A 24338-nucleotide genomic window follows, 5' to 3' on the forward strand; every position below is an offset into this window, starting at 1 on the left:
TTCCATCCTAATTCATCCAAATCAAGCCCTGATTTGCAACCAAATCAACCATATTTTTTTGAAGGATATATATATATTTTTGATTCCTATATTATACACATGCAAACGCTCGTCAAACAAATCTGGATGTGTTTTTTTGGTGGGAACTATAGAATATGAAAAATAAAAAACTAGATATTACATTAAAGTATAACAAATGTTCAAAGTCACAAAAGTCGTTAAATACCATGTCTTTATTGATAACATTATTTAGCGCCAAAAAAAAAAAAAAACACATCACTAAAATATTAGGAAAAGAAAATTCAATAAAGTTTGTAGCAATGTTGATACTAGTGCTGCTGTAACTTTGTCATTATTTCAAGGTATTATGGGCCTAATAATAATAATAAATAAAAATAAAAATCTGGTACCCTAGGTTTCTTAAACAAATATAAGGACTGGCGGGTTGGATTCACACTACATTTTGGAATCTGATAGAACAATTTGATTCAGTGGCAGCATAATGAGAATTACCCAACAGCTATCATTATCATTTAAATCACTCATTGCATATTAACAATGATCAAAATCCAAAACAAAACTTCAACCTTCTCTGTACACACACACACACACATATATATATCTTTTATTTTCTTCTTCTTCTTCTTTTTTCCTTTTTAACACACAAACAATTCTCCATCACTCTGTGATGACCTCTGGAAGCATGGGTGTAGTGCCAGCCGTGGGTGAGCGGTCTGCAGAAGCCATCATGCTTGTGCCTGATGATGAGGTACTATCCTTCATAGCAATCGAAGAAGAAGTATCGCTGCTCATAAAACTGGTTGTATCATTAAAATTCCAGTCAGTCAGGTATCCGGGCCGTGTAGTTACAGGGGTCACTTCAATATCTCCTGAAAGCATTGCCATTACACGTGACATGGATGGGCGCAGCACTGGTGATGTTTGAGTGCACAAAAGAGCTATGCCAATCACCCGTTTTACTTCTTCCTCGCTGAATTTAGATAACTCTGGATCCACCAGCTCAGTTTCACGGTTCTTCTCATGTAGGTTCCAGGTCTAGAAGAAGGAAATGTTTAATTCAGTCAAAAGAATTCAAGGTGGAAGGAACTGTTCAAGAATAATGAATTATGCTAAACTTCACAATCATTTTGCTAATAGTAGGTTTCAATGTGTTTTTTGTTTTGTTTTGTTTTGTTAAGTTAGATTTTATTAAAATGAAACAAAGATACAAAGGAAAGAGCAATACAACGTAGTTACAAGAGAAAACATCAGAAGAACAAGGCAACTCATTTTGTTTTCATGTCATAGCATTTGAATTTCTACTTTGTGTTCTTTTTTCCCTCTTATATTCACAAAAATAAAAATAAAAATAATAACAATAATAATATGAAGAAAAATAAAACATTTAAACAAGAGAGAAAATAAAAGAAAGCCTAACCATAGTTATGAGAGAAAATAAAAGAAATGATAACAATAATTTTTATTCATATTTGGATGAATTATTAAGGGAAAAAAAGGAAATGATAGTATTCTTGTTCCGAAAAAGTAGAGGAGGGAAAAGAAAAGAAATGATAACAACCAAATAACTATCATGCCCTTTTTTAAGATGGGACTCAACTGTCATAACAAGTTTCTTCTTTTAATTGTTAAGGGTAGTTTTGGAATTATGAAAGTATTACTTAACCACTATCCTCTCTCCAAATCCTCCCATTTTTGGAAGGATCCCGTGTATGGGAGGATATCACACTAGGGATTTGGAGGGATAGCTATTGATGCAGGAGCGGGTAGGGGTGATTCGAAACTAGAATTAAAGTATAGTAAGAACGAGATTGAGAGAGAAAGGGTAGAAGAATAGAGGGAAGAGGAATCAGAAGAGAAGAAGAATTCAGAGGGAGAAGAAATCACGATAATCTCAAATTTTAATATCAATAATAATCATCAAAACCTGACCTATAAATAGACATCAAAGAAAACCCTAATCAACCTATTACCATAAATAGAACCCTAAATTGCGGAAATATCCCATAATAATAATAAATAAACAAAAATCCCTAATTCTATCTTTCTTTCCCACGTCTCCAATAATAGGCATGGGCTGTATGGACTTCAAACTCTCGGGCCAGGCTCGGTTCTTCATCAGCTATCCCTCAAAATCTCTCCTAATCCTTTCTTTTCTCTCCATTTAAGAAAACCCAAACACACTTCACGCTATCCTTTATATTCTTTTCTTTCCAAATCCTTCAATTCAAACGGAGCCCTGAACTCCTTTGGTTGGTAAGAGAACTCAAGAAAATAAATTTAAAAGTACTTTGAACCTTGTCTTCATTCTGGCTTCGTTTTCTAAAAGATACCAAGTAAGCAATATAGTTGCACTAGACTCAGTCTAATGAAGATCTTGTTATCCAAGTCCAAAATTAGAACAAACTAAGTTTCAAGATTATAGATTTTTCCTTTCCTTAAAACTTTCATGGCAAACAAATGGACTTCAGAAACTTACATACTGTCCAAATAGGATTTTAGAAGTACTTTTCTTACTTTTGAGAACTGTGCATTTAACATACAAGGGGAATCAATCTGCAATAATATCATAAACTTGGTTTTCATATTTACCTTCTTACTTTTTAAGAATCCAACAATGTGTTTATGTTAATATATATCCGACCTTTAACAACAATTTATTTAAACAGAGTGTGATGATTTTTCCATGTGATTTTCAAAAACCCCCTTTTCCAAGTTTCAACAATCCTCCTCTATTTTTTTGTTCAAAGGTGTGGTTTAGCCATGACAAATATCAACTGTACCAACGGCTAGATTCTAGAGCCATTGGCAACGTGTAAGGAGTACAAAAGAAGTCAGAATCATACCCATTCAAGTAGATATATCTTTTCTTCTTCCAAGCTTGAGTCAGAATTTGTCCTTCCGCTAACAATTTCTAGAGCTACAACGCCAAAGCCAAACACATCAGCCTTTTCAGTAAGGTGCCCGCGCATGGCATATTCCGGTGCAAGATATCCACTACATCAGTAACCAAGAAAAAGTCACCACTAATTAGTTATTACTTCAAGTATGAACAAAATACAGAAATCATTAATTAGAAAAATTATAAATTAACAGTATGGAGATTGACAGTTGAAGATCTCACATTGTTCCAGCAACACGGGTGCTAATGTGTGTCTTTTTGTCATCATAAAGTTTGGCCAAACCAAAATCTGAAATTTTGGGATTGAGATCAGAGTCAAGCAGAATATTACTGGCCTTCACATCCCTATGAACTATACGAACCCGTGATTCCTCATGAAGATAAGCTAGACCCCTTGCTACTCCCAAGCAAATATCAAAACGAGTTGGCCAATCGAGATTCAGACTTCTCTTTCCTGTTTCATAAATTCTTATCTGTATCTCCATATTTAATAATAATAAAAATAATATAAATCTGTAAGAATCAATCATTTTTTACCAAATAATGCTTGATCAAGACTCCTGTTTTCAAGATACTCATAAACAAGAAGTCTTTTATCTCCCTCAATGCAGCATCCATACAATTTTACAAGATTACGGTGTTGTACAGCAGATATTGTAGCAATCTCTGCTACAAACTGACTCTTTCCTTGGTGCGATGATACAGATAGTTGTTTCACAGCAACCAGTCTCCCATCATTGAGCGTTCCCTATTGAGTACAAAAATTACATTTAAAAAACTAGAAATAAATTGTATAACCACTACCATAGCTCTTAAATCTTGTTCTACATCTATAAATATCAAATGGAAAAAGGCACATGACAACATAAATATAATTATTTGTACAATATTTGCTTCATCAGCAGTTGCTCAGCATTTCCAATATTTTTATTCCCCAGAAGTTGCATTAACCTGCCCCTCTCTAATGATATAACACGGAATGTGATGGCTAAAAAGAAAAGGTGCTGGGGACATTCATAACTAACAAGTTCAGCAAATCTTAACAGAAAAATATATTTGAAGTCAGATGATTGACACTAGTTAGTGGGCACAGTCAAGTGCTCCACCACTTAATTTTCCTTAAAAATAAAAAAAATTAAAAAATGAAATTAAAATAAATAGGAATGAATGACTTACCTTATAAACTGGTCCAAATCCTCCCTCTCCAAGCTTATTATCAGGAATAAAATCTTCTGTTGCAGCCCTTAGTTCAGCATAACTGAAAGTGTATGGTCTAGCATCCATCCCTAGAAGCTCTGAAAATTCAAGAAAAACACAGATCAGTCATCACGTATTAACTAGTAAGCCTATAATGCACAATCACAATCATTTTTTTTCCTGATTAGATAAGATAGTGATTGAAAAGAGACTGTACTAAAAATATGAGGACTGTTACCGAAAGCTGTAATAAGTCATAGTACTCAGGACTAATTAGATCTAGATGGATATTAACTTGCAACTAAATAAATTTTTGAATTACAATTAATTCTTAAAAAACACAGATCAGTCATCACGTATTAACTAGTAAGCCTATAATGCACAATCACAATCATTTTTTTCCCTGATTAGATAAGATAGTGATTGAAAAGAGACTGTACTAAGAATATGAGGACTGTTACCGAAAGCTGTAATAAGTCATAGTACTCACGACTAATTAGATCTAGATGAATATTAACTTGCAACTAAATAAAATTTTGAATTATTATTAATTCTTAAAGTGCAGTTAATTAGTTCGATTCCTGCCTCAATAACAATCACATAAACACAAAGCAATAAATAATATAAAGCAAATAAATTGTTTTTTATGTGAAAAATCTTAGAAAGAAAAAATCACATGGGTGTAGTCTACAGATCAAAACTTACTATGAGAAAGAGGTTAACAACTAAGTTACCAGATTCCAAACTCTAGAATCACCAACTCCTTCCTGACTCAAACTTGCGCAAGATGTCCTTGATCCTTCCGGTAGCTGATCCGATTACGAATCCATTCCTCAAGCAATCTGCTACTCTTTGGACTTTTGATCTCCATGACTAGTGATGTTTGTTCAACTTGTTCTTTACGAACCACCCAGTTTATGCTTTGTCAAATAGTTTCAATTCTGCTACTTGCTTTGATTCCCTCAATTACATTAGTATGGTAATTATAAAGAATCCTAAACTGATTCTCAAAGTTTTCTCTTTTTCTAAAAATATAAAATGTCTCAATAATATGTAAAGAGTCGAAAGCAGTGTGAGAGATACCCTAGAGTGACTATAACCCCATTTTTAGAGCTGATTGAGAGAGTTTCTGAAAACAGGTTTTGCAAGATTGGGTGGACTGACACTTCGATCGATCACCACTGTCACTGCTTCGATAGATCAAGCTTACTGGATTTTAATTAAATTTTTCCTACAAAATTTTGATCAATCACCATTGATCGAGTTTACTGTTTTGTAAAAAGCCCTGTTTTGCGACTCATTTTAAGATAGTTTAATCAAAAACCCGATAAAAAAGATTATAACATAATTATTGAGCCTTCTAAAGATCATATCTAGGTCATAATTGATCTCTATGATCTCAACTTACCTTAATCTAGATATGTGATTGAGCTTGACAGAATTTCGGCTTGTTCTTCGCTGATCTCCATCTTCATCATCTTCTTGCGATTGACAACTTAAGACTTAGACACATAATACAATTGAGTAGAAATTTTCCACATATGACTCATTATCCTAAATTTTTGTAGTATGTTTGAATGACTAAAATCCTATAAATTACAAAGTAATCTTATAAAGCATTCATTGAGGTTTCCATCCAAAGGTGTTTGATTGAAGACAGGAAACTGGTGGCAAGCATATCTGGGAGTTGTCAATAACCCTAATTGAGGGATTCATGTTTCTTACTGCTTTCAGGACTCGATTCTTTCTTAGAAAGAATGGGGGAAACAAAAGGAAAATGGCAAAAGTGGCTACCCTTGACAAGAATTTATCTTGTTTTCCCTCATTTCTTCAAAGAATCAGAGGATTAAGGTTTCTCTTATTTATTTATCATTATTATTATCACATATATATTTTTTGGGGTGGGGTGGGGAGAAGTTTTGGGTTATGGCAAGATTTTCAAATAATACCTTCTGTGTTTTTGGATTAGGAAACACACATCATATTGTGAAAGCCCAATTTGTGGTCAATGCGCATAAATGCACACATTTTTAGCATGTTTCAATGTGGCATCCAAAACTCATTTCTGGTAAAAGATTATAACCAAACATAGGCAATCAATATTTCAATAATTTATTCAGCGTACTTCTTTTTCCTTTTTACCTTCATCTTCGTTGCTGCTTGGCTGTTTTCTTCTTTGAACGAAATAGTACACCACAAATACAGATAGAAAGCTCACAACTCCAACAGCCACAACGATCCCTACAATCAAACCAGTCCTGTTCTTTTTCTTGCCACCGGTGGTTGAAGGGTTATTGCTAACAGTGGGAATGAAGTCTGTAAAAAAGCTTGGTTGTCAATAATTTGGCATCAATTTAATAAAAACTTAAATCCAAACTCATTAACTGTATCAATTTTTGTTTAAATCGTATCACCTGGGGTGGCGCTGATTGCTGAAATGGACGGACCATATGTACCTTGAGTAGGTACACAGCAAGTCCCTTTTCCAGCCCAAAAGAAATGGATATCAAGGTAGTTCTCTGATACCTGAGCCGTAAAATTTCTCACAACAGCTTGTAAAGAAATGCCACCTGCCTCTTTTCGTATGTCAAAATTTTGCTCAACCAGATTCCCCTATAATGAACAAGCAAAGGACTTAAACCCAAGTTTTTTATAAGGAGGAGGAGAAGGAAAAAGAAGTTGACAACGAATCAGAAGAAATTCACATCATATTTTCATTCATTACACTTTTAACAGAAGCAAAAACATACTACATATTCAGAAAGTAGTTGATCTGAGCATTAAATGGTTTAAAAATTTGATAGATCATTGTGTGAAAAAATCATGGAGGCAGTTGGCATATTTGTAAAAAGTGCAAAAAGTTATTCGGAAGAGGCAATAGATGTTAGGAAAATAAGCTTATGTGATCAATTATCAGTATAGGATAATTCTTTAATCTTATCTGTCAAAAAGTTGGATATTAAAATTTAAGTATTTGTGGCATTTGAAAAGTGAAATTGCTTAGTGCAACTGTAAATGTACAAGTGTTTTTTTCATTGATCTTAACCTTTCAGAGGTCGTTGAGTGTGAAAGTGTAGGTTCAAGTCTAAAAGGCTAGCCACTTGGTGGAAATAACACCGAATGTTAAATTTGTGCATCATCCACTCTTCCAAGAATCACAATTGAAATGATCATGATAGTTGATATCCTATGGCAATTTAACTCGTGATACTATATAGTCATTCATGAATTGCCAGTGAATACAAAATTTTATTGTTGTTGAAATCTGGAGAAACTCATTATAATGTTCCCTAGTATAGACATACATTATCAATCATAATATACTGCAGGGGTAGTAAATACCAACAGAGTAGTAAAAGCTTCATTACTCCAGATAATAGCCAAATCACAGTTTGTAATGCAATTATATAACTCAGTACAAACCTGAATATATATATCAAAAACACGTCTCCCAACACCCTTCCAACTTGCAGAACCTAGGATAGCCATCTCTGCAAACTGGAGGATCACAGTATAATTACCATTCTCTAGCCCCAAACCGTAATACCTTAGCGATCCAGCAGAGATCCGAGCTGTCTGAAACAGCTCGGAATTCAGTGTATTTGTGAATTGGGATGGTGTGAAACTTGTATACAGAGGGTTGCTTTGATCGGCAAAGCGTCCAACATTACTTACTGCCCACCTGGTTGTGCCAATCACGTTATATGTGGCCGGACCAAGAGTCGCATTATCCCTCTCATACACAACTTGATTAGAAGCAGTGATCTGTTGACCACCACATTTAATTGCAAAATCTGAATCTGTAAACAAATTAGAAAGAGGAAGTTGTTAGATGAAGCGTAACTTAAGTGCTTCAACTTACAGACATTGAAATCACCTACATCTGGATATGTTATATGCATTATACTACTTTCAGTTTAGGAACTGTTCATTTTTAGAAGGAAGAATTCAATTCAGTTTTGTATATTATACATAATTGTGTAATCCAGATTTTGAAAATAGCGTATACTAACTCGTTATTAGAAATATGAATTGTTGCCTTCTAGCTCTAATTTCCAAAGTAGCCTCATGCACCTCTCATTTAAATTGATTTAATTTAATATCTCAAGAATTTTTCTGCAATAGTTGGCATATTCCAACATTTCCCCTCAAATTGATGACATGAATTCACCACAAAGAAGGAATCCTGACCAAATCTGACAAGTACAAATATTGTCCACATTTTTTTCTCCTATAATGTATTCAGGTGAAAGAATTGATCACATACATGACAATTACCTCACCTCATAGACGATCCTTTTGGGCGTTGATTGGGAAAGGGATTCATAAGGAATTAAAAAGAAACAAAATGTTTCTTACATAGGCTTAACATCTTAAGGGTAATCGTGCTGTATCAGAGAACAATAAAAATTGGGTTCCAAACAAGTTAACCCATTTAAATGTTTATGCCCTCATAGGCCTCAGACAATTGATCAAAAAATACATGGATCAAGCATTATGGTCAGCAGTGGCTAACCAAAAACAATAAGTAAAGAAAGACACGAGCAACAGTAGCTCACTCGCTTGGACATGAACAAATCTGTGGACTACCATCAATATGGTATCATGAAGAAGCTCAGTTTATATGAAGTTACAAATAGTAACATTTCACAAAATTTTAAAAAGAAGATGGAAACTCAAGGATATAACAATCATTCTCATAAAAATCAACTACACAAATCTTAATTCAAACTACTAGGGGTTGCCTAAATGAATCCGTTGTCTTCGATGGGCTCTTCGTTAAGCCATGTCTCTAGTTAAATACTTAAATACAATGCACTCATATCTTTCCTCACAGCTTCAGCATATGTTCCTTTTAGCCATCCTCTTGTCCCCTTTTAACATTTTCAACTTAAATAAAAAGATTTGCTTCGTACCAGAATGTTAGAAGGTCTACTAAATGCACATGGATAAACCTTCTTAGATGATTTTACCTCCATTTACCTTCAATTAGTGCCACTTCTAACTTTTCAAAAAAAACCATTTCCATTTTTATGGATAAGTCAGTTTATACACCACTTATGGAGAACGAGATAAAATAGGAGTTGTTCTAGACTATGAACTACAAACCATGAACAGAAAATAAACAGAAGGAGAAGACGAAAAAGAACCTAGAAAACACACATAAAAGTACATGGAATTTTTTATCTCCCAAGTATAGGTTGCATCACAGATATCACAATCTCAGTCTCCTAACTCAACTAATTCAACAGTATTTATAGGTTGCCATAGTTCTCCTACAATCAAAAACTTTGAAATTTTGACTATTAAGATTACTCTATACCTAAAAAATCATAGTTCTTATAGGCTCAACAAAAAACCACTAATAGCAATATAATAACACAATTTGCCTGAAAAATAGACCAATAATCCACTAATGGAGCGCAGTCCATCAAATTAAAAAAATTACAAGCATACCCTTGACTCCCAAAATAGACTTACAATGGGACATTCCATGGTCAATGTTGTTTGCTAATGACATAGTGCTATTAGATCCTTCTAAATAAAATTTGGTCACAAAATTAGAGATGTGAAGAAATGAATTAAAATAAAAGGTTTAAAAGTTAGTAGGACTAAAATTGAATACATGGAATGTAAATTTAGCAGAGAGTCAGATTTTTATTTTATTTTTTTCCCTTTCCCTAAAGTTCAAGCAATCGCACACACATCCACATTATTGCCCCTAGCAAGGCTTGAACACTCAACCCTCCCCTTTGGGGAGTAGAGATCATACCATCTGGGCTAATGCCCATTGGTATTAGAGAGTCAAATATTGATAATACAATGATCACACTTCAAAACCAAAGGGTTAGTCAAGTAACCATCTTTGATATTTAAGACAAAAAATATAAAAGGATGGTGAACTAGATGGGAAATAATTAGTAGAATTGAAGGGGGTGTAAACGAAATAGAGACATGCTAGCGGTGTTTTTTGTGTTAAAATAATAGCAAATAAAATCAAAGAAAATTCTTATGACAGCAAACTAACCAAAAATAAGAATACAATATGCCTCTATTGAAAACTAAACTCAATTACACGAGGTCTGAAGCACGATCCATGTGGACTTCCTAATGTTCCTTTCTTCTTAAATCACATTCTCTACTAGATAAAGGTCTGTTGGGAACCATAAAAACCAGTATGAGTATGAGCTGTCTGGTTTTAGTGGACTTATATCTTGTAAAGACTTCTTTTTATATAACCCTGCTAAAGGTTGTAGTTGTGATAATCCTACAGGAAAAAAAAATGAATTTACAAAAACAGAAATAATTTTTTTAGTTAAAAAAAATGTTTGGATTATTTTAGCGTTTTTTTATTTTTAACTAGCAGCGACAAAAATATCAATTTTATTAGAACAAAAAAAAATTTGACGTAAAACAGAAACACTCGGAGACAGAAAACCCATTAAGATCACTGCATTTTTGTATGAGCTATGAAATTTTTTGTTTAACACCCTAAAAGGGACATACATCCTCTGGAAAAAATAAATAAATTAGTGTCTGTTTGGGGGTTGCCAAAAATATTTTGATGATGACTACGAAAAATAAAAAACTAAAAATGACCCTAACGCAACCTAAACAAACATAAAGTTGGTTTTGCAAAAACCAAGATAAGATAGGATAGGTTCTGGCCTGGCCTACTATTACTAATTCACAAAAGGCCCCTAATTATTGTTTTGAGTCCTAATTTATTCTGTCTTATAATCAGTAAATTTTTTATGATTATTGATACTACTCCTCAAAGGATCAATAACCCTCATATAGATCATTTCCTTTTGGCCTCACAATGCCTGCCTATATTTGATTATGTTCTGGTCTCAAACAAAACTAAGAGAAAGCTCTCATATTGCACTTACAGATTGGAGATCCTCGATTGCAAGGGAAATTCCGTTGAAGACATCTCAGTCCAGAAGGTAGAACACTGAAAGCAAATAAGAATGCATATTATCTAGGAAACATGTCATATCTGATGGATCTGAGGCTCTAAGCAACATCAACCACCAACTTTTTTAATATTTATTTAAAGAAATGTATTGCTGAAAAGAGAAATAGTATGATAATGAAAGATAAATAAGCATTTCTCCTTAACAAGCAACTCAATGAGGAAACCTATAATTGCCTTGGTAAATGATTGATTGGTTGCTTCGCACCCAGGAAATTGTAAGTTGAATATTTCCGGAATAACAAAAGGGAGTCGTATTAGTAATGCTACATCGGTATTATGTCAGAAACTTCATGTGGAAATTGTGTTTAAGGCTCCGTTTGTTTCCTCAGAAAAGATTTTCCATTTTCAGGTAAAATATTTTTTTATTTTTTGGTGTTTGGCAAAGGTCTAGGTCGAGTCCATCGGGCGGAGTGTGTAAAATAACTTGCCGAAAATTCTCTTTGTGCTTGTGTGGGGTATTTTTTTTTTAATATCCTATTAATGCTGGATTTCTACCAATCCTTTGGACTCATTAGTGTAGACCCTTAAATCTTTAAGTTCAGAAGATACAAATCAGATGATAGCCAGTTTATAATATGGAACTCAGAAGATGATATACCACAACGTGAACTAGTCAAGTCATTTGACCAAAATTATTTTTTTCTTAGTTGGTACTCACACACACATGCCTCCACTGAGGCTTGAACCCCTGACCTCCCTTTGGAAAGTAGGGGCCTAATACGGCTAGGCCACTGGCCTGTTGGTCATTTGATCAAATTTATAACTGCATATAATTTTTTTCTATTTATGACGCTTCTTAAAGGTCTCTTTGAATATATATATAAATATGTATGTAGATGTAAATTTCATTTCTTTAGTTTTTTAAGATTCTTATTATTACTAGTGTAGTAGTTGTCACATAATTAAATTTGCAGTTGTTTGCATATAACATAATTAAAACCTTTACACAAGAAGAAAATTAAAGGAAACGATTTACATAATCTCAAGCAATAGAAGTGAATCAACTGCATAGGGAAAGTATCAATGCGAAACAGATTTTATAATAGGGATATTTTCAGAACCAGATTTTATTACAATTTTTTTATATTTGTAGTCATTTTGATATATTTAGGTAGACAAATCAGCATTTTAAAAAGCCACAACTATTGCTGCCAGCAGCCCTACTTCACATATTTGACCACTGAAGGAGGTGCTGATAAAACCTTGATCAATGCAAAAACAAACTAACAGGAATGCAAACGACGAGGAAATTTAAAATCATATGTCAGTGAGAGAATCACCTGCTGTTTGAACCGTCTATTGTGAAGTTGTTGGCAACTAAATTACTGCTATTGCACCCCCAAAAAAATATCAATGTTAGTTTCAAAGGTATCAAATTTATGCAGAATATAACCATATACCGCTATATGCAAAATTAGTATGTTTCTGGAGAAAAAAATTCTCAATTCAAGAGCTTGCAGGTGAAACTCTTACAGGATGGTAAACCAGACTTTTTTAAAATAGAGAGAGAGAGAGAGAATTCTCAATTTCTCATAGATACAATCATAAATTTTGACCTAGGAAAACAATCATAAAGAAGACTGAATATAACTGTCAAATTGTCATACACTTGCAAGTCTTGTTCGCTGATCCAAGAGGGAAAGCTGCCAGATAATTCATTGTATGACAAATCTCTGCAGGTATAACATAAATGCAACATTAAATACATTCCATCATAGTGATTACCAAAAATATGGTTAGTATTAAATTAACGCACTGAAAAGACTTAATTCAATCAAAGGCCTCCCATAATACCATACTTGCATTGATCATTTAAAAACAACATAAATACAAGGCCTCTATAACTGTTTATAGTTGTCTCCAATTTTCTAAAATATGACAGAATGTCATTCTCATGAAATGTTGTCCTGTCCTATATCTATCCACGCGCCCAATTGTGTGTCTTTGGTGTATAAAGGAAATACTTGTATAGCCATTGTAACCTTGTAACAACACATTGATGGGTCCATACATCTCTTAAACTTGTACAGCTGAGAATTGAACCTACACATATTTAAATTACAGGTTTAACCAGAAGTGGATACGCATACCACTAGGAGAAAAATCAAAACTGAGTCACAGAAATAGGCTTCAGGACCAAAGGCACATCTCGAACTAAACAATTTGTAATTGTTTAAATCATCAAGTACTGCGCGCTTTCTGACAGAACTTTAATCTTCCACTTTGGAGGTTGAAGTATATATAAATTTTTATCTTCGATTTTTTTAACATTATAAAGCCACTAATAGGCTTCCAAAACTTATTCAGATCATAAATAGATATTCTTGTCTAATATTGCTTCCCAAATACTGTTAATCCGTAAAGAAGACTGAATATAACTGCTAGGATCCTGAATTTAGTGTGTGGAATCACCATCAAAGAAAACAATATAAGGATGAAAGAAGATGAAAATCACTAGTCAATCTTCAAATGCACGTGAAGATTCAGAATAGTTTGTAGTTCACATTGAAATGTTTATGTCCCTCTCCAAGTGTAAACTTCTGTCTTGTTATCCTAGGTGATCTTTTGAGTTTGCCATACTATATACATCTTCACCTTGGATTGTACATGATTTTCTAGAATATTGTAGCAAGTTTGTTTAACAAATGCATCCCTAGATAAAAGCTTGAGGGAATATAACATTAAAATTGTGTAATATCTGTCGATTTTTTGGCCTCTTTGAAGGCTTAGAGGCTCTTTTGGCCTTGTGTATTTCTCTTGGGGTTCGCTCCCCTTTTGAGCGCTTGTTATACAATTTTTACTTACCCAAAAAAAAAAAAATTGTGTAATATCCTTGGACTTCAATAGAATGTGATGCTTTTTAAATTAATAAAACCACAACATTTAAGAAACTTTATATAAAGGATCAGTATAGGAATGAACATCTCAATTAGGCAACAACACAATTTCAAACATTCCAATTAAGCTGTGCAAGGTTATGTAAGATGACTCACACATTGAGAAGAGTTGAAGTCTTGTGTGCAGGCAGGGAACCAGTTAATTTATTATTTCCAAGAAACCTGAGCAGGAAGGAAATAATAAATCAATTCAATACAGTAAGGAGTATATCTTCGGTGTCACTAAAACAGATGAGAAGAAGATATTCATTACAAGAAAGAGAGTGAACTCAAATTGAAGAGTGATTGTGGAAGTCCACCGGTTAAATTATTGAAGCTTAAATCCCTGCAAAATTTAAAAAGCACATGGTTATAAGATGAATAAAGCAAAATTGTACTAACTAATAATATACAAAATTTAAAATATATATTAACTTCTTGGCGGGCTGATTGTGACCCCCAATTCCCTAACCCGATAATCAACTGACCAGTTTCAGGTTGAAGTACATTTGGACCGACCCAAACCAACCTGACACAGTACCAGTCTTCATCGATCTGAAGAATCACTTCTCAATAGGAGTAACTTACAATTGCAACAAACTTCTGTATTCTCCAATATTAGTTGGAATAGAACCAGAGATATTGTTATTCCTCAGGATTCTGCAGAATATAAAATCAGTTTGTTGTATTAGACCTTCACAAAGAGCAATGTTTGTCACATTGGACATTTAGAAAAGAAAATAGGGAAACATAAAATAATTAACAAAAATTAGACACAGATTATGCTAGAGCCATTTGAAAGAGAATTCATCGTAGAGATTTGATATAATTTTTTACGGTCAGTCATCTACCTGACACCAACCTCATTTCGCATCCGACCTTGGGTACCGGCAATGGGAAAGTCATAAATACCCCAAAGTTTTGTTGCTGCTATCTACATAAATTTTTTAATCTAGCAATATATTTTGTATTATTAGTTTTGTTTTTTAATTGGTCAATTTTACACAAGGTATCTAACACATCCATATGGGATAAAGGCAAGAATGATAATGATGATGAGATTATGCTATAACTGTATCGCCTTACAAGATGGTTAGAGACTTCATATCCATATGGGATATGGATATAAAGGCAAGGATGATGATTATGATGATGATGAGATTATGCTAGAACTGTATCTCCTTACAAGATGGTTAGAGACTTCATATTTCTAATAAAATCCAGCGAAGTGCTCCCATTCCCATTGGATAAATCACTTATTCTCCTGTATACATAAGAAAACATTATATTATACAATAAAAGATTGGTTTTACTGATCTGCGTAATATGAATAAAAGCCACTAAAAAATTTAACACTTACAAGTCAGTCAAATTGACTAAATTGGAAAATGTTGATGGTATGGGACCTTGAAAAGAGTTTCCTTCAAACCTCCTACAGAAGCATAAATACAAAGCTGATCATAGACTATGCAAGAGAGCATCTGAAGCTGAATATCATGGTAAAGATCAAAAATTGAGGAGTAACTAAATATATATAAAGAGAATATCCAAAACTCGGTGTAGAATACTGACTTACAAAGTAGTAAGGCTTGACCAATTCCCTATGAAATCAGGTATGCTGCCTGAGAGTTCTGTGTCCGAAGCCCACCTGAGAGGCTCCAAAAATTCAACCTCAGCAAATTTGATAAAGGAAACAACTTATTCTAATAAAATGTATACATGATAAATTTTCAATAATATTAGACTAGAAATCTCTTACACTGTTATCAGGTTTTTTAGAGCAGCAAAAGTTGAAGGTATCCCACCACTAACTCCGGAGCTATCAAAGTAACTGTCATGGTAAACAATATTAAGAACCAGTGCTACAATTTTTGTCCTTGACCAGCAAAATTCAAGTTTTCTTAATGGAGGATCTATTGAGATTTGACAACTCCCAAGAATAAGTGGCAATCAGTCACTAGAAAAATAAAAATAAAAAATACATTCCACAGATCGAACTTTTTACTGAGTGACTATGATATTCATTATAGAAGGATGGTGCATAGTATGGCCCAGAAATCTAAAAGCTTTGTAACAATATATATATATATGCACACAAAGACTCAAAATTTAACTGAGAGCAGAAAAGGAGATTGTAATAAATAGAACAGTTAATTAGACCACAGAATAAGATGGCTGTAGGAAGTGTTATATGCTCGGTAAGTCTTAATTTTTTTTTTTTTTTTTGCCTAGTGAAGTCTCAAATTTTAAGGTGTTGAGTGTTTAATGTGGTGAAACTAATGACTATATCAGCAATTGAGCATTTAGTTTAGACCTTTTAGTGAATTATGGTTTTAGAGAAGTGCATCCATCAAACAATATCTGCTAGCAAATGCATTATAGTAGTGACCATTATAGCAGTGAGCAGTTACATTATTATACAATCATCACAGCATCACGATACTTAGAGATACATCATATTTGAAGAGAAGTTGCCATCACAATGGAAAGCTATGGTCATTCTTAATGGTTCCTACATCAATGCAGAATATCCTTCACGACCCACCAAGCAAGACCATCCATATAAATATATACTTGTCAATCTAATTTAGTTCCAAAGATCTTTTATGAACTGAAATTAGATTGGATGTTGTCATATCCTGCACAAAGTTTTACCAGTATAATATGTACTTCCTTCCCTAGAGATCTCATAACAGCATCTAAAGCTAATGCTAAACTAGATGGAATTCTGCATGTTTTTCTTCAATATTGGATTATATTCAGTTACAGAATAAAGGAATTTATAAGGACGTGAAAAGAGGAAAGTGAATGGGGGTTTTCGGTGAGCTTCTACATCTAAGCAGTATGTGCACCGAGGGAATTTTCAATTATACAATAAATGTGAACTATATACTATTACAACTGAACTGCAAAAAGTCAAAAATTCCTTGTGACTAAATGTCATGTATTTTAGTACATTAAAGGGTATTCTATATGAACTTCACAAATCTATTCATATATATACCAATGGCAGTCATGAGCAACAATTCCATATAAATGACTCTGCATCAGGCTTACATTTGCTCTAGTTTTGTTAAATTCCCAAGCTCAGATGGCAGAGGGCCAGAGAAGTTGTTTGTCCCAAAAGACCTGCAAGTTAACAACTCAAAAGCATCAATATAATCTTCCAAGGTTTCTTTTCTCATAATTCCGGATCATCAAAGATGAAGTTCATGAATAGCATAACGGAAAACACATATATGGTTATTGTATATTAACTCTTTTGATTAGTAACAAAGAAGTTCTACATGCTATAATACCCAGAGACTTAGATTTACACAATAATTGATTAATGAAGTATTCCTAAGCGTCATTTTAAAGAAAACATTTGTTGAAAAGGGTATCTACGTATAAAAGATAGTGTCAGTCTCATAAAAGGACATTGCATAATAAAAGATCAGAGCATCAACCTGCCTCTTAAAGACATATGAAGTCAAGAATAACTTACAGTGATCTTAAATCAATAAGGTTCCCAAGTTCCTTTGGAAGCTCCCCTGATAATGCATTAATGCCAAGGGTCCTGAGGACATTAAATAGACTATCAGAACATTAAAGAAGTATGTTAAACATAGAATTTTCAATGACCTCTACATTTTAAATAAACAATAAGTTGTGCTTACAGGTACTGCATTCGAATTAGATTTCCAATAGAGGCAGACAGGGAACCTGTCAAATAATTTTGACCCAAATTCCTGCAATAATGAAAGAAACTTTAGCATCACTGACACCAGAGATTGTTAAAGGACCAATGATGTAATACTAGCATGCCACGCTTATCATATACTTTGATCTGTTACTCTTTTGCACCATAATTTGAAGGGCTGTATTTTTCTAGTAGCTTACACATAGAACAGAAGTAGTAAATGGGAATGCAACTCTGGTAAATTAGTATGTAAATGAAGTGATCATACAAATTGGTGAGGAAAGTCAAATTCCATAGCTCATCCGGGATTACACCAGCAACATCAATTGCATAAACTTTCCTGTAAAGAAAATGTAAAGCAACCAAGTATTAGGTGAATTTTTTAACATATTCTACACATTCAAGCTAATAACCATAATTTTGAATTTCAAACTGCTATTATATTTTAGCCTCTTGTGTGGAAACTTGTGGAAGTCCAAAACCAAAACAAAATATTCTAGAATAGTTTCGAACTTCGAATATGATTGAACTTCATCCACTTTCAACAGGAAAATTAATTTGTTGATGTTTTCAAATTAATCGAGGAAGTCAGAAACCATCCTTTATTGCAATGCAGCTTCAATACAAGATGAGAACTAGAGAGCTGTTCTAGGATGTAAAGTAAGTGAAAGAGCCATGCACTGATGTGCACATTTAACAAAATAATTATGATCAATTTGACAAGGTTGAAGATCATGAAATAACACCCACAGTTATGGGAAAGCACAAATACCAAGATGAAATTCAGGCCTAAGGATAATACATTAGCTTCTATCTTTTCAAGTGAATTAAAATTAATAAAAGTTTCGATCACAAATGAGACCAATGAACTTCACTGAAATACAATCCTTTTCCATAGAATAAAACATTACAAAAATAAAAATAAAAAATATTGCAATCATCAACATCGTATAAGGTAAGTTGCCATACAACTTCTACACGATCTTAGAACAACATAACGTTGAGATATATTACAAAGTATCATTAGCCTTGTGGATATATTGCCACGTGGAGATGGGTCATTGCTGTAAATATGGACAAGCAGGGTACTCGTGTCTTTATAGAATTGGCAAAGACTAAAGAGAGTACCCAATACATCAAGATGGTAGGATTGGCTACAAAAAGTTTGCAAAGGCATATCAACTACTGGACCAGATTTTCTGAATATTGTATGACATGCATATACTCAAGTAACTTTTAAGAACTCAACTCCTCCTCCAAGTTAAGAAATGAAAACAATTCTTGATTTTCAAGCAAATAGGAACTCCATTTGATATGGACCATAAAGTGAAAAAATCTGATGATTTGTTTGTTTGGATGGTACTTGCAACTATCCACGAAGTTGTTTGGTGTAGGTTATTATGTCATATGTAATTTGTTTTTGGTATTATAAAACAAATTACATATGCAAGGATTCTACCTTCATCTACATGCACATTTGTTTTACATTATTAAGGATCAGAATCCTAACAACCTTGATTTTTTACAAAGATTTTCAATACCAATACATGGTTGAAAATATGCAATACATCAAATTCCCACAATACACCACTAGATGGTTTCAATAAAACCATTGTGAAAAGTTTGTAATTTCAAGATTATGAGTATCTCTATTATCACTATTTTGTTCCTTGGTTTTACTTGTCTAGTTAATCAGTCAATACCAAATGCAACCAGGGTGTTACTTATGAAAAGAGATGAATTATGATTACTTCTATCTCATAAGAGTGTAGAGTTCAATTTTTAAAATTTATTTTTATTTTTACTACTGCTATACACTCTTATGATACAAGTGATCATAAATTCATCTCGTCATACAAAATACCTTTTTTTTTCCCCTGACTTCACCAATGCAATCTTAGAGATAACAACTTGGACCATATATCAAACAGATGGGACACGTGTTTTGTCATTAAACCAAATGAAATTCGAGATTGGAATCCCTTTAAAAATGCAATATGTAAGCATTAACAAAAGCAGTGACAGCAAAGCAATACTTACAGTCCGGTAATGTGGCAAGTCTTGTTGTCAGAGCAGTCACATACGATAACAGGGTTATAATTTTGGTTGTCAATGGTGGTTTTGTCAAGGGCGACTCCACTGCATAGTTCTCCACTTATGTTCCATTCGGTTGGTGCAGGAAGGCTCCATTTTTGAAAGATAGAATTCAAGGCCCTTGCTGCAACCAACCATGTTATTCAGCTTAAACCAACATACATTCACTGCTCCCAAACCAACATCAATGTAATTTCATTTATAAAACATTCAACTTTTATTTTGTTGGAACTCCATTAAATATATATTGTCCTTAAAAGTAATTTTTCTAAGAGGTTCCTTAGGTAAATTGCTAAGGCTCTGTTCTAGTTATTGGAAGTGCAGCCGCCGGAGCCGATAAAGGACTCTTCCTGGGAAGAGAGCGCTTGTATCGAAGGAGATGTTCTATTATTTCGGACGTGAGGCGGCTGACATAATTTGACATGATCCAAGTTGAAATAAATTAACATATAAAAAAGTAAGTGAGGTGAGAAATTAATTTTAAAGCGTAAACATTATAAATTTTTTTATTCAAAGGTGAAAAAAAAAAAAATTTTAAAAAAAAAAGAAAAGAAAAATCAAACTAAAGAAAATTGAGCCCATGTGCTGCTTATCTGGTCACAAGTTGACAGTATTTTATGGTAAAACTGTCTCTTTCTTTGACATTTGTTACTTAATTCAAGAAATGGTTAGTTTGGATTGAGGAAAGAGTCAGAGGAAAGATCGAAATGATAGATTTAGAAGGGAAAAGGGAGAGGGAAAAACCCATCATATTCCTTCCTCCTAAAAAGTGAAAGGAAACGGAGATACAGATTCTTTTCAATCCTTTCTTCATATTGATAATAGCCTAGTTTGTTGCTAATACTTATAAAAATAAGTAACAATTGAATTTTAGAACAGACTAAGAAATAACCAGTTTTCAATTTTTTTTGTTCACCAAACACAGTTTTCAAATATTCCAAACATCTCCAGAAAACATGTTTTTTTCACAAACACAAACAGAACATGTATGCGTGTGTGTGTGTGTGTATAAAGAGAGAGAGAAAGGGTGCCTTCAGAAGGATCTGTAGTAGCATTTGCTGTTTGATTTTGAGCTTGAGCTGTATCTAAGAGGCCAAAGAAGATGGCAGAGAAGCAGAAGGCTATGAACCATAGAGATGGAGATCCAGCAGCCATGAGTTTCTTCAATGTCTTCTCACAATCTTTAGACATTTGGTTCACTAATAAATTCATATAACCTGCACATATAGATAGCTATATAATACAAGAATATCTAGAGATAGGACTTTGCTCCATATATGTTATTTTAATGTCCCTGCGCTTGATGTTGTTGCGGCTTTCAAACGAAAGCAGCCGCGCTCAGAAATTACCCATTCCACGCGCCTTTACCTCACGTGCTCAACATCACTCGTCATATGGTTCAAACTCTCTGTGCACATTTTTCGCTCTTTAAGGTGGCGATTCATATTCGTGGGCCGTGTGGATGCAAGAGTATTATTGTATTAATTAGGTAAATTTAAATATAACTTATTTAATAATTGTGTTAAGAATCTTTAACATTATTTATCAAAAATTGTTAACCCGTTTAATGACGTATTTATCAAAACGAAACATTTAATATTTTATCAAATACTAAATAATAGAAAAAAAAATGATCATAATTAACCCAAATATTCAAACTAAACAGAAAAATCAGACAAAGTTTATGTTGAAATAACTTAACTATTCATAATAATTAGATTTAAATAGGTAACATATTATATAGGTCATATTTACGATTATAATATGTTAAGTTAAATAAGTCATAAACCGGTTACACAGGTTGAACTCCTCAACCTTAACCCGACATGGTTAAGTAAACGGGTTAGTCGTGTCAACCCTTTTATAGTCCAAACCCGTTTATGCCAAACCCAAACTCTTTTAACTCATGTTGTGTTGTCGCGTCGTATCATAATTTGTCACCCTTATTGATAGTATCCCCTGTACGAGACTTTTTTTAGGATATACTGGCCGATTCAGTTAGTTTACATTGATTTAGATCGAGCCGGATAATACAAACTATATTCCACATACAAATTAATAGTGAACTTTTTAAATAATTTCAGAAGGATAGTGAAATTATTAAGTATATATATCAAAAAATAAAAATAGTGGAAAAAAATTGGGAGAGGGGGCCTGGCATGGGTTCGTGCCTGCTCGGTGTCTCACCTCTATTTATTCAATGGACACTAAGAACTCGGTCTATTTTATCGGTGCACACAGTCAATTAAATGACAAAATATAGAACCAATTATATCATAATAATGAAATGTTTGATGTGCCAAATAATCCCTATCTATCTAAATCACTTTCTTTCATATGTTATTTACTTTTATGTAATATATATTTTTTTATTTATTTAATAAAAAATATTGAAGGATACAACAGTTTTACCCATTTACTACACACTACACGTGCTAAAGCATATCTAACAAATCTGAATATATATATATTTTTGGCGGGTAAACTTTAGAAATATGAAAAATACTAGATATTACATTGAATGAAGTGTGGATGCATTAATTATCGGGAAAAAAAAAAAAAAAAATGAAGGGTGGATGCATAATGTGGACCATATCGATATGTTTGACATTACCATTGTGGTTAGTGTTGAGATTCGTTTTTTTTCTTGGGAAAGTTAAAGTGTTGACATTCTTGTTTGGCTGCATCCCACTAAAAAGTGGTCCGACCATCACCAAGTGAAAAGGATATTTGCCATCCTATGGCAATGAAATTGACTATTATAGGCCTATTTTATACTATCAGACTAACAATGATTCATGAAAAATTGTTTTCTTAAAAAAAAATTAATCTATTTCAGTAAATCCGATTTTATGAAATGAAATGGGTGTATTTTTTTAGACATATTTTTGCAGAGTTTTTTTTTGAAAGTTAAACTAATTACATACATAACTTATCTACACCGAGATTCGAATCTCGATTTTCCCTTTGAGTTGTCAATCAAATATTTTCAAACTATTATTTGATACCAATAAAAAATTAACTGTTGTAAAAGAAAATATACAAAATAATTCTAGTACCTTTTTAATATGGGGAAAAAAAACATCTACATGCCCGATATCAAAAATATTTTAATGCACCACCTAAGCTCAAAATGCACCAACCCATCCACAAAATAGGACCTCATGTGCTGTAATCAAAGTCATAATTACAATATGTGCGGTCATCAAATACTCTAATCTTCGGATTAATAAATTTTTATCCTTAAAGCATCCGGTATGCATTTAGATACATACTCTATCGATTTTTATAAAGTAAAATACCACATCAACTTTATTCACTAAAAAATATTGATGTGGCACTTTATATATTTTTTTTCAAGAACGTGTAATGGTGTGATACATTTACCTTATTATCTACTTCTTATTTAATTATTTTTTGTTTGAGCTATGTATTAGTATAGCTCTTGTTGGGGAAGACAAAAGTGACAAAAAAGCATTAAAATAATGTATAAAGTAGATAGACGTTATCTATAGCATTGTCCAATTGTGGACAATGCAATAGATTATCACCGGTGGGACCATATGGTAGAAACTCCATTTCTAATGCAAACCACCCCCCCTCTCTCTTTACACTGACATACTTTTCTCTATAATTAGTAGCGCCCCGGATGCTCTTAGTAGGTAGTGTGTGAAAGAGTTGGGATCTCTGTAACATTTTAGTGCTGTCAATTACGATCAATTCACACAATTGTACACTCTAATACAGAAGCAGAATATACTCTGTGGGAAGATAAATCTTACGTCACGCAGAACAGGTGTGGGAACTAGGAAGTGGAAACGGACATGAATGGAGAGTGAGGGCACAAAAACAATAAGATTTAAGTCATATATGATGAAATTAAGAGTAAGAATGTAGGCGAGAACGAAATCTCATGTGGAGTAAGAGCAATACATGTTTAAAATAATTATTTGGCTTATAATGAAATCACTTGAGGATGGATCGGTGCTATAATAACACATTATACAAAAACATAAAATTTCAAGTACTATATAATATGTTGTATAGATTAAAATTTTGGGACTAAAAATTCCGCTTTACACACACGTTATTTATTTATTTTATGTATCATATCCTTATAAAGACATTAAAAGAAAATGTAAAAAATAATTTTAAAATAATAAATAATTTTTATTTTATGCAAATTGACAATATCACAATAAGAAGAAATAACTAATTAAATATAATTAATCAATAACTATGACATCATAAACTCATCACAAATTAATAAATAAAAAAATCTAGGTCAAATAATCTACTATGTTTATCTAAAAATAAATAAAAATTTACTCTTTTTTTTTCCATCTTTTCTTGATAACTTATATGTAGTAAATGCATGAGTAATTTATTAAAATTAAATTAGAATATCACATAATGAATTTATGCACATGCTTAAATCCTAAAATTGTTCTCTATTCATTTTATCATTAAAGGTCTATAAACTTCCAAAAACAAAACAAAATAAAATAAATATCTATAAATATCTACCCTTACGAACAAAATTTAAATTTTTTTTGAAAAATAAAAAATATCTTCAAAGATCTACAA

General features: G+C 32.9%; 1 protein-coding gene across 1 annotated transcript; it reads right to left on the minus strand.

Annotated features, from left to right (window-relative positions):
* Window positions 1–113: 113 nt before the first annotated feature.
* Window positions 114–21104, minus strand: LOC132314442 (probable LRR receptor-like serine/threonine-protein kinase At1g56140). The gene is made up of 25 exons (XM_059813306.1): window positions 21101–21104; window positions 20783–20968; window positions 19698–19893; window positions 17926–17997; window positions 17635–17706; window positions 17463–17534; window positions 17033–17104; window positions 15735–15806; window positions 15552–15623; window positions 15336–15407; window positions 15162–15239; window positions 14564–14635; window positions 14250–14321; window positions 14093–14158; window positions 12707–12772; window positions 12380–12424; window positions 11011–11075; window positions 7541–7917; window positions 6532–6730; window positions 6260–6433; window positions 4097–4215; window positions 3458–3668; window positions 3143–3374; window positions 2865–3015; window positions 114–1056 (listed from the first exon to the last, which is right to left on the minus strand). Exons 1-25 carry the CDS (start codon window positions 21102–21104, stop codon window positions 679–681), a joined length of 3195 nt encoding a protein of 1064 aa, XP_059669289.1. The 3' UTR covers window positions 114–678.
* Window positions 21105–24338: the final 3234 nt, after the last annotated feature.

Source organism: Cornus florida, unplaced genomic scaffold, assembly GCF_030987335.1.
Source record: "Cornus florida cultivar Cherokee Brave unplaced genomic scaffold, ASM3098733v1 CherokeeBrave_3.0.0_Hap2_Chr06, whole genome shotgun sequence".
NCBI lineage: Eukaryota > Viridiplantae > Streptophyta > Magnoliopsida > Cornales > Cornaceae > Cornus > Cornus florida.